Here is a 12352-nt window from a genome sequence, read left to right as displayed (position 1 = left end):
TCCACCTTAAATATATTCAACGACCCAGCCTCCAAAGCTCTCTGGGGCAGAGAATTCCACAGATTTACAACCCTCAGAAGAAATTTCTCCTCATCTCAGTTTGAAATGCGCGGCTGTATTCTGAGACTATGCCCCCTAGTTTTAGTTTCCCGAGTGGAAATACCCTCTCTGCATCCACCTTATCGAGCCCCCTCATTATCATATGTTTCACAAAGATGACTTCTCATTCTTCTGAGCAATGAGTATAGGCCCAACCTACTCAACCTATCTTCATAAGTCAACCCCCTCATCTCCGGAATCAACCTAGTGAATCTTCTTTGAACAGCCTTCCAATGCAAGTATATCCTTCCTTAAATACGGCCTCAATAGCCTGTACAGTTGCATCAGTAAAGTAACCATGAAGCTGTCAGATTGTCAGGAAAAACCCAACTGGTTCACTATTGTCCTTTAGGGAAGGAAACCTGCCATCCTTTGTTGGTCTGGCCTATACCTGACTCTTGCCCCACACCAATGTGCCTCCTGAAGTGATCTAGCAAGCCACTTCAATGTATCAAATTGGTACCACCTTTTCAGGGCAACTAGGGATAGGCAATAAATGCCAGGCCTTGTTGATGTTGCCCACAGCACGAGAATGAATATATATTTTTTTTAAGTCAATAAGAACAAAAATACTAATGAAGATTGAAATCATAATAGCCTCAAGTTGGGACTGCACACTGCATTCTAGCTCTAACGTGATGCTAAGTGGTAGGATAAAGGTTTGTGTCCATGATTCTCCAGAGTTCCTGACCTCAAATATAATGTTGTAGGTAGGCAACAAATAGAGGCAGCTGCTTCCCCACAGGGAGGGGTAAATATCTCCCTTGAAATAAAAAAAAATATCTCCCTTGATCGCACTCTCAAACCATTTGGTGATTAACAATGAACAAATAGTGGGAGGAGACCTAGTAGGTTAGATGCAGGAAAGATGCACAGGAAAATTTACGATGCTGTGTTGCCAGGCTACTGAAGTACAGGAGCATCAGAGGCAGGGTTAATCCTATCCTGTCCCAATATACACACATGCCCTTTCAGCAAAATTCACTGACTCACTATAACATTGGCCGCTTTTCTGTTTCCAATCACAAGAGCCCTGGTTTAAACTACTGTGCCCCAAACACCGTCTCAGCTGAGGCCAGGTTACTCAGCACAAACTGAAGACCAAAACCTAGGATTTTATTTACAGGGCATCAGTATTTACTGCCTTGCTGAGCTGAGCTGCTGGCGAGTTCTCCTAACCCAGCTTTTTTTTTTAAAAACCAAACCTGAAATTAAATCATGGGATTTAAATTTCAACTAAATGAAGTCAAATTTAAAAAGATACAATGACAAACATTGCCCTCACTCCAGTCTCCTTAATGTTTTCTTCATGGGTTACCTGCACATCATTGAGATAAAAATGACCTGCCCAAATAAATTACGATTTTGCAAAATCTTTCATAGTAACCTTGTCCCTTTGATACTCTACTTCAGAAGTTAATATTTATACCTATTTCTTCAGAAGTATACACTTGCATTTAATTTCCAGAATCATTCTCCGTTTCTATTTTTGCTTCCATTCTTTTGCTAAGTTTTCACCCTTTATTTTTTCTGCCTCGTGTCTCCTTGCACAAGTAGGGCAACGCACGTCAATTTCCTCTCACTTTCCTCAGTTACTATCCCTTCGTCGCACCATAAAAGGCCAATTCAGCTGCTCTACGCAATTTCACTCGCCCTCTGGATTCTTAGAATTCCTCAGAAATTCAAGCTATCATTTTCCATAAGTAGCAATTAATAATTGTGATGTTTTCCCACCAACACAAAATTTGAAAAAAGACAAAATAGTGAAACCATAACACAATATTATGTTTTCTCAAATTCATTGGAAAATATCATGACTAAAAATCCTTATTTAAAGGCAGCCTAACAGCTATAGCCCAAATTACCTGGCAATGTCATTTGTAGCTTATGAAAATTTTGCTGAAATAATTTTGGAAATAAGTTAAAAGTCCTTTCTTTCAACTGTCAATTTGGATTCTCTAAGACAGATGAAAAGTTGGGCACATCTCTTACACTTAAGTATACAAAACTGTGAATAATAACATTTATCTGCAAGAGGAAATTTTGCTTTACCACACAGTCCAAATGCCTATTTACCATTTCACCTAATCTGTTAATTGTTTATCGTTCTATTCACGAGTCACTGTGCATCAATCTTCGTTCAGACTTAGCTAATGTAAAACATCTGTTTTAGTACTGCAGCATCCTGTGTGCTTAATATCTCATGAAAGTGTTAAACCTATGAACTTCTACAAGGCAGATCATGGATTATTCCCCATTTAAAAAAAATCCAAATCACACTTCAATGCACCACCTGAAAATCTCAGATGCATTAAAGATACAAGCTAAATAACTTAATACAAATGGTCTTCCACAAATATTACCGTCTTAGTGCTGAACCATCTGGATTATCCATTTTGTTGTCACATCTGTCACAGTGCAGTTCTGGTGGCCTGAACTCTCCCTCTACATGTGTCGGAGTCTTGTAACACTGCCATGAGATTTTGTCCAATGACTCCAAATTTTGTGCAGTGATACCATTATATAAAGTCGTCTCGCTGACCTCCGGCACTGGTGGTAGTCTTTGTGATAAAAGCCCAGTCTTATCATCAAGGCTGGGAATTGCCTGAAGTTCTAGACCATTGCTATACAGCAATGGATTAATGGGCACAGGAGCTCCTTCCAAACCTTCTGCTTCTGGACCCCTCGGTTGGGGGCTGAGAGTTGGTGGAAGTGGAGAGATGGGAGAATGTGGTGAATCCATAGGATTCAAATTTAGTGGCTTGCTCTGGTTTCCTGGAGGCCCAGATGCTGGCTTGCCATACTTCCTGTTGCTGTGCATTTCTAAGGAGACATCAATACCAACCAATCCAAGCTTCTGTCCTGTGGGATCCTGCTCCATACAAAGCTCATCTGTTAATGAGGGTCGATGATGAAATGGAGTCATGGGTCGTTTCTGCTGCTTATCTCCTTTTTCCTGCTTCTCATTTGTTTTGTGCTTAGAAGAGGCAGACGATGGCAAGGAAGAAGCGGAAGGAAGCCCAGTATTAAAGCCAGGCTGGGAGATGGATGGAGGACGGTTTGTGCCCATTGTACTTCGCTGTTTTAGAAGCTTTTGTCTGAAAAATAAAAACATTCAGAGGCCATATTCAACAATAATGGAACACTCAATGCATAGTTTGAAAAGTGACACCAAGCAGCACCATTTTAGACAGAATCAAGAATTAAACACCTTTTCAAAGTATGAGAGAGATCATCTACAGCACAAAATCTAACAGAATTTTTTCAACCTTCATATAGAAATAGTAATATACTAAAGAATTACAAAAAAAATAACATTTTATTAGCAGTTAGGGGAGGAAGTTTAACATGAAAAAAAAACAGGTGGGTTGGAACGGGGGGCAGGAGGATGTTAAAGTATTAAAATCAAAATGTTGCCCCCCCCCAACTTTCGGCTTTTACTCAGACAGGACGAGGGGCAAACAGCCAACCCGCTGCCAGGTCGTCAGTTGGCATTTGTAATATGATAATGAGGCCTTGCTTTAACCTGCTGTGCAGGTTTTACTGCAGCCGGCCAGGGATCCCGGGCCTCAGGATTCCAAGTAGCGGCAGTGAAGTGAGCACAGCCTCAGAGAGCAATCCTTGTGGACAGAGATGAGCAGGAGTGCTTCCTCCCAGCTGCCCCCGCCCAAAAAAGCTCACCCATCAACCCACTCCATACAAGCACTGCCACCCACCGCGGGGTCAGGGATCAGACCCCCACCAGACCCCAGGGTCTGCACCTACCTGTCAGTGGTCTACACCCAACTGGAAGTCAGCCTGTCAATCAGGCTGGCTTCCAGGCGGGGAACCTGCCCATGATGTCACACGCACTCGTGTGGGGAAACCCAACTTCCGAGATTCCTGCTGTCTACAGGCCCCCTCCACTCCGGGCAGGTTGGAAACTTCAAAATTCCGGCCTTTAAGTCAGCAGTGCAATTTGGCTGAAGCCGAATAAAAATGATAATCAACAGCGGCATGAACTGCAAAATACTCAAATACTTTACTGGACAGGCAAAATGCTTGTGCTAGTGGGATTTTAATCTGTTTCTAATTAAATTGATATTGGGTCTGTTTAAATTTGTAGATTCAAAATTTGTCAAATGAAACAGTGTGTTGTTCTGGGCACCATTTGCAAATCTTGTTGTTATGGGATGGTCCCCAATTATCAGCCCTGCCAAAAATACATGAAAAGCTGAGATAACAACCACACAAGCTCTTATCTCAAGATGTTAGTGATAGTCTTGGCATAAGGATGCAATGTTTTTATATTTGGCATGAAGGAATTGTACTTGGACAATCCACCAAGATAGCCTTCCAGCAAACAGATCATCAAGATATGCCCTGATGCCAGGTTTGGAGTACCATCACACTTTTGAAAGTCAGAATAGACCTATATCAATGGGAATGATCAACAGTACTGAAAACAAATTTTCAAGCTGCAATGGACCAAGGTTGAAGTTGAATCAACTGGAACAGACAAGCCCAGTTAGGTCTTGATGGATAATTGTTGCATGGCAAGTACAGGCCAAAGAAAGTACAGTATCAATGGGCAAGTGAAAGTTCCCAAAAATTAAAGCACATGCAGAAAGATATGCAGAACTAAATTATACCAATTTACAGATGGGAGAGGGAACACAATAACAATAAAAATTATACACTTTAAATGGTACACAAGGACAGCACGCTACCAACAACAGGAGAAAAAGCAATGATGCAATTGAGTATCAGGCTAAATGGAAGGGCAGCTGACCAAAATTAAAATGCAGAAATGCAAGTTTCTTAAATGGACAGTGCCCCAAGGCAATTGTCCCCCAAACATTAGTGATAATATCCAAGGCTGCATCTTCCCTACAAGCATCACAGCAGTCAATTCATTTCACTGCTTGTTTCTCCACGCCGCCCCCACCCCCCAGAAAATGGTTACAGCAGATAGAAATGCTACAGTGGTTCCTCCCAAGTGAAGGAGAGTGAGAAACGTGTTACTTGACACGTATGTCATTGCTCACAACTTGTACAGTGTTTCCATTACTTTTTACATTTGACTTTCCTGAAATATTATCTTGAAAAAAATTACAGCATTAATAACATCCTATTAGATTGTGAATGCTGCATGAATAAGGTTCCTGAGTCTAGTCCAGTTGCTTTGGGCAGACAAAAAGTAAACTTCAAAAAACAGCAATAAAAACACTCAATGTTCACAATATCTATACACTGATGTATAAATTATCCTATACTTGACAGCTTAGGATTAAACATAATAAATATTTTTGGTACACATATTTATCTTCCAAATTAAGTGATGAGTTTGAACCCTGAGTTTGTCCCAGACTCAAACTAACTTACCTTTGTTGGTGACTTCCCAGCTCATATTAGTGATGTACTGCCTTTTCTAGGAAGTTTGGGGATGGCAGGGGGAAGGAGGTGAGACAGAGGCAGAGAAGGAAGAGGAAGTCACCTTGATTAGCTTTCTTCACTTGACTCATATTTTCTGCTGTCATCAACTAACAAACAGAATTGATGCAGCCGAAAGGGGAAGGGGGAATAGCAGGGAATATCTATTGTACACAATTCACTCTCATCCATCCACTTGGGAGGTTTCTTTGTTGTTTTGGCTTCTAAAAGTGTGGGGGCAGAGAGAGAAGAATACTGAAAATATGTTTACATACATTCATTGGAAACCAGTGCACTACCAGATGTCTAAATATGGAAAAGTCACATCATAGGACTTACATAAGCAACGTATATAGTTTGCTTGCTACATAAGGAGATATCTCCTACCTTGAACAAGAACAATTTACTCTTTGGCCAGGCTCTGTAAAATCCCAGGAAGCAGCATTGCTGGCCACCTCTTCCTCAGCATTTTCACTTGTTGAATGTCTTCTTTTGTACATGTGCATTAAAAAATACCAAGTCAGTTGCGCTATTGATACTCCTTAAAATATTCAATTTTACAAATCAACTCGACATTGCTTGAACATTAAATTTTGTTTATTTTGGTTGAATGCTTCCATTTTATAAACAATGTTCCACTGTCATTAATACTGCATTCTTTTGCTGGCATAAGCCTTATAGCATGTACAAAAGCAGTAGTTCTGTATTTGTTCATTGCTTTAATGAGTAGCAAATTAAATCTAAACAGGATTTTTTAAATATACTTGCATCAGTGGAAAAATGGCCTAAAGTAGGGTGCTTCTATTGAAAGTCAATTTTGTTAACTGAAGGCAAAAATATGTGGCTTATCCTGTTGCTAATGGTTTTAAATGGAAGTGAACAAAACTGCCCACAGGATGCACTCTATAGAAGCCTGAGGATGGATCAGACTTTAAAGTCCAGATTGGATGGGTTTAGGCTATTTTCCTGGGAAATGGCAACTTGTTCACATGCAAAAATGTTCTAAGAGCATAGCCTTTAACCTGAACAAAATGCTTGCAAAATATGCAGATATTAGAACACGTTAACTAATTGTCACATAGTCACCTGAAGCACAGTTGGTAAAGATAAAATGCAATGAACCATAAAAACCAGCAAGTCCAATGGTTAACCATCTGTTGTGACAAACGGCTTAATGCCTGCTTCAGGTGTGGAGAAAGGAAGCTTCTTTTTTGTCCTTGCATAGTATGGTGGGCAGAGCACTTCTGGCCTCATGTGTGGGCGCTTCATGCCCGCCAGTTTGGGACCTTAGGAGGCTGCACAACACCTGAAAAATGGGCACTCCGTAACCTAATTTCTTGCTCTTTGTGAGCAGAAACAGGAAAAAAAAGCAGAACTTTTGGGGAAATCGTGGTTTTCCAGAACTTTGATATGGTCTTCAGTTAGAAATGCACATGGCTAATACAGAAAAAGCAAAGAATTGAGCAAAAGTGAAAGCATGCAAAAGAAATAAGTGAGTAAAGGAAGAAAAATCAAATCAACTAGCTACACCCAAGGAAAAGGTAGATAAAGGAATGAGCTGTTCACTTGGAGCAAAAAACATCTAGGATATATGAGCAATGTTAATACAAACAAAAGAAACAAAAAATGCAAGTATTGCAATGTGGACAATTAACAGATGAAGGTGTAGATTTAATAGCACTAAAAACTTGGCTGCAAACTGGAGAGGAGTGGAAAATAAAAATATTGAATTTTATTATTTTGAGGAACATAATAGGAAAGAAGGATTTGCTGTATTGGTGAAGGAGGGAATACATGCTGTGGAGGACTATTGTAAACAAGAGAAGTCCAGAGCCAGTCTGATTAAAGATTTTTTTAAATTTAAAGACTACTACATATGGGAGAGAAATGAAGAGGAAATTTGTAGACAGATCAGAGAGATGAGTAGGAGCACAACGATTGTTCTAGAAGATTTTAATTACCCATTCATTGAGCTGGGAGGGGGGGTGGTAGTGAACAGAGAAAAAGGAATATGTACAGGACTCCATCAAGTTGTATGGCTGCATGCCGACAAGGGGAGAATCTAGTATTAGGAACAAAATAGATCAGCTAAATGTAGGTGAACACTTCAGGAATGATCAATATGGTCCAAATACAAAAGGAAAAAGTTGATACAAAGGCACCAGATTGGAACATGGCAGAGTTTAGAATGATGGAGTGAGTTAGCTGAAGTGAGGAGAAAGAGAAATTGGCAACACAGTGATGTAGATACACTGTAAGACATTTTAAAGGGGAGAGTGCAAAGGTGCAGTGTAAATATAAGCTATTAAAAAGGAAGCTACTTCAAGTTTTAGGATGCTGTGGATAAATGGGCACTACAAGACCCAATGTCTTGGTTTTTATGGACAAAGAGGGCTGGTTGATGAGACCTGCAGCTATGCTAAAAATGAAAGATTTCCAAAAAAAGAAATCAAGAAAGAGATAATGAAAGTCAAGGAGTATGAGGCGAGAATTAAAAAAATATATTAAAAAGGCATTCTGCAAATATATCAGTAAAAATCAAATTGTTCAATGCAAGGTGGAAGCCCTTAGAGAATTGAATAGCAAGTTAGTAAAGGACAAAAGGATATTTACTTGGATACTTAACAAGTACTATGCTTCAGTGTTTATTAAAAGGCTATTATGGAGAAGGCAAGTCCTGAATTGGTTAAAAGCGAGATGAAGGATCTAATAAATAAAAGGAAAGTATTAGAGAAGTTATAGAGTTAAGCTAAAGGACGACAAAGCCCTGAAACATAATGAGTTACAATCAATCACTTAGGTCTTCTTTTGTACAAGGAACCAGTCTTTACAATCATTCGCAATCAAATTGAAAAAATATGTTTCAATTTTCATATTTGAATTCTTATATTTGAATTCTTATTTTTGGAATAGCCCAGAGTCAAATTTAGAATTACTGATTTTATTTGAAAAGAAATGCAACATTAACTAGTACATAGAATTTGGAATGTGTTATAATTCAAACCTTCAATCTAAAAAGAAATGCAATACCTGTGAAGGAGCAGATTATCAAGAATTAACACAACCAAGGAACTCACCTAAGGCCAATTAAATAAACAATACAATTTCTTCCTTAGTCAACCAAATATCTGAATTGTACTCAACCACACCAAGTTTAAGAGTTGCCAACCTTAGGTAGGTATCAGATAGTTTGTGTTTGTCTAATATACACAGTGCCCATTCCGTCCCTATAAGAACAGAATCCACTTTTCCAAATCCAAACAGCTTATATGAGATTCAGCAGCGTCAACACTTGGGGATACCAAAAGTGTGCAGTAGTACTGCTGGTACTTAACAAGCTAAAACTGTACAGCATAGCAGTGCTAAGTATTAGTGAGCTTTTCACTGCACGTTCAGCCAGAACCATCCTACCCCTACTCCCCTACTCTACACGGCACTGTTTACCTGCTGCGCCTGGTCAATTTGAAGAGAGCCTCTGAGCAAGAGCAATTGCAGGGAACTCGCGTATAAGACTCAGTGATTGGGGGACAGAGCCAATGTTCCCCTTCATTTTTGGGGGGCATGTGACCCATTCAAATTCTCCCGCGTGCACAGTTTTTCCGTTCAAAAGCCGATGACCAACTGCACGGGAACTCCAGAGCGCTGCGCGGTCGCACAGCTTAACAGTAACGTTGGATGGAGTCATTATTATGAACGGAGACGCGTCAAGTGGAGGGATCAACAGAAGATTGTAAAACATAGGAGATTTGGACCGATTATACTTACGTGCACAACTCACTCATGCCATAAATTCTGCAATCTTTTAAGTCACCTATTTGATTTGCACCCCAATTGCATGCGTATCTGGGTGAAATATGCAGGAAATTCCAGGCCTACTAGTGAAACGGTGAGCAGCACTAACATTGTACCATTCTGTGGCACATTGGCCCCAAGTTTCCACATGATTTGCTCCTGATTTTTTAGGAGCAACTGGTGTAGAACGGAGTATCTTAGAAATCGGAATTCTCGTCATTTAGTTTGCTCCAGTTTTAGTCAGTTAGAACAGTTTCACTTTGGAACAGAATTTTTTTTCCAAAAGGGGGCGTGTCCGGCCACTTACGCCGGTTTTCAAAGTTTCGTCAGTGAAAATTAACTTAGAATGGAGTAAGTGAAGATTTTTGTACGCTCGAAAAAACCTTGTCTACACTTTAGAAAATCAGGCGTAGGTTACAAATCAGGCGTAGGGAAAGGTGGGGGGGGGGTGTTTAAAGGGAAGTTTACAAACATTAAACACTTCAGTTTTACAAATAAAGAGCCATCATCAATAATAAATGAGAAAAAAAATCAATAAATCAACCAATAAATCAATCAAAAAAAAGATAAGAAATAATTTTTTTTTAAATCAATAAAACATTTTCTACTTACCGACTGCAGCACCGGGAGCCCTCCAACAACGTGCTGGGATGCCCCCCTCAGTGTGTCTCTGTCAGTGTCTCTATCTCTCTGTCTGTCTGTGTCTCTCATTCTCTGTCAGTGTTTCTGACAGCGAGGGGAGGGGGAGGAGGGGGTAAGCAGAGGGAGGGAAGGGGGATAAAGGGGGAGGAGAAGAGAAGGAGATTGGGGGATGGGGGAAGAGAAGGAGATTGGGGGGGGGGGGGAGGAGGAGAAGGAGATTTGGGGGGGTGGGGGAGGAGAAGGGGGAGGGAGGCTGAACGGGCCGGGCCCGAGACTTCGGGCAGGGCCCGTCCCCAGCACAAGATTTACAGGTTGGTGGCGTTGGGTCGGGTCGGGGGGGTGGTGGGAGGGAGGTCAGTTCGGTTCGGGTCGGGGGGAGGGAGGTCAGGTCGGGTCCAGTCCGGGGGCGGCGGGTGTCGGGTCCGGTCCGGGGGCGGGTGTCAGATCCGGGGGGGCGGGGGGGCGGGTGTCGGGTCCGGTCCGGAGGCGGGAGTCGAGTCGGGTCGGAAGGAAGCAGGAGCTGGCCGTGGGAGGAGCCTTATTCACGCAGCCCCAGTGAGGCCATTCGGCCAGGGCTAGGGGCTGCGTGCTTCGGCCCCTCCCACACAGTTTCGGGGGCCTGGAGCTACTGCACTTGCGCGCCCACTGTAGCGTGCATGTGCAGAGGTCCCGGCACTGTTTTCGGCGCAGGGACCTGGCTCCGCCCCCTACAGCTCCTGCTGCGCTGCGCCGAGGGCCAGAGGACCTGCAGGGAGGTGGAGAATCTGGAGGGTTTTTTTTTCAGGCGCACTTTGTGGCGCGAAAAACGGGTGTCCAGGTCGGGACTGCGCCATTCTAGGCGCGGCTCGAAACTTGGGCCCATTATATCCATTTAAACTTACTTTAGTTGTGTTTTGTTCAAATTGCATTCTTTCCAGACTTTCTGAACCATCTGATTGGTTACTTTCTGAGGAATTTTACCAGAATGTTTTGGGCTTGATGCATTTACAGCTCCTTCTTGTCCACTCACATGACTGACGACAGTCTGTGCAATCCCATCACCTGCTTTGCAAAAAAAAACCTTCAAAGTACAGTGGCAACAACCAATAAACAACAATTTTGAAATGGACTTCAGATAGTCTTTTATATAGTTATCTTATACTTGCTTAAATACAAAACATGTCATAGCCAGCCCTGAGATGAAAAATATTTGCCTAAGCTGGAATAAGCAGATAAATCTATATTTAAAAAAAATCACAAATGGAACTTGTCAACCTGCTCTTATTGCTGATAAAGTATATTTTACTTTCAAAACTCAAAGATTTTCAATCAAGAAGAATTCAAGAAGCTTCTTCAACCCAAGGACATAGTTGAAGCTTCTTTGATGGAAGGAGAATTTTCATTTCTCCTAATATACCATCACAAATATTAGAAATCTAAACCAGTCATACTTGCTAATGGCACCAGTAATAATAACTCGGTTGTGGAGATAGAATCACTAAAGGTGCAGGGCTTTTGCTATCTGGCTAAACAAATTGCAATACAATTGTACATGTTCAACATCTACATATCCCCTGGAAAATACAAAACTCTGTCACTATCATGGCAGTAATAAAGAAAGCAATAAATATTAAACCACCTACAAAACATTGTTTGCAAATGTTGTAATGTAGCAGTGATCACAGACTGGAATGTGAATTTTCTGGACAGCTAATGTGGTAGCTAGAAAAGGAGTTTCAGAGCAGTATATTCCTGGCTTTTCCAGAAATTAAGCCTGTCCAAACAAGACTCCCAAGGGTGATCACCTGCAACTATTAGACCATTCAGTACATCACTCATTTTGTGCAGGTGGAATGTACTTTTGTTTCTTAATTAGTGTTATATTCTTCTGAACTAGAGGCGCAATAATTTACTGATAACTAAACATAAATCTGCTCAACTAGAATGTGCTATTCCATTATATTCTAATACTTGCTGTCTATGACTAACTGCATATCTAGAACTTCAGGAAAAAAATTAAGTCCATCGCCAGAAACAACACTGGAAAACAATCAGTAAAGAGTACAGTGCTATGCCTCATTTCTGCCACTAGAGGCCAGACAAGCTTACTAACATTAAAAAATCATTCTGTGCACTCTTAGGTGCTGAGTGAATCGACAAATTCTGCTCAAAAATCCAGATCTGCTGAAACTATCAAATCTTGCACCGGTAATTCTACACAGCAAAACAAACGGTAATGTTGGTTCAGTGACTGTTTCCTACTCTGATCATGTTTTCACTGATGTACATTAGTCTACATTACAACATCTCATTGTTTAAAAATAACATTTCACCACTATTTTGACAGAGCAATCTGATGTCAGTTACAAAGTGCAGTTACATTGAAGTTTATGGTGGGTAAATTTGTTTAAAATAATTAGTAGTCCAC

The 12352-nt window shown here is 41.0% G+C and overlaps 1 protein-coding gene across 3 annotated transcripts in view; it reads right to left on the bottom strand.

Moving 5' to 3' along the window:
- Window positions 1-12352, bottom strand: part of LOC139268898 (mediator of RNA polymerase II transcription subunit 13-like) — a 283315-nt gene that overhangs the window by 57317 nt on the left and 213646 nt on the right. For 2 of the 3 annotated variants that reach the window (XM_070887712.1, XM_070887714.1), the window contains 3 exons: window positions 10827-10989; window positions 5899-6000; window positions 2463-3197 (listed from right to left, as the gene is read on the bottom strand). In XM_070887712.1, coding sequence (XP_070743813.1) covers window positions 2463-3197; window positions 5899-6000; window positions 10827-10989 — 1000 coding nt within the window. The remainder of the gene's footprint in view (window positions 1-2462; window positions 3198-5898; window positions 6001-10826; window positions 10990-12352) is intronic. The other variant, XM_070887713.1, reaches the window with a different exon arrangement.

Source organism: Pristiophorus japonicus, chromosome 8, assembly GCF_044704955.1.
Source record: "Pristiophorus japonicus isolate sPriJap1 chromosome 8, sPriJap1.hap1, whole genome shotgun sequence".
Taxonomy (NCBI): domain Eukaryota; kingdom Metazoa; phylum Chordata; class Chondrichthyes; family Pristiophoridae; genus Pristiophorus; species Pristiophorus japonicus.
Note: the sequence above shows the minus strand (reverse complement) of the source record. Positions and strands in the feature narration are given on the sequence as shown.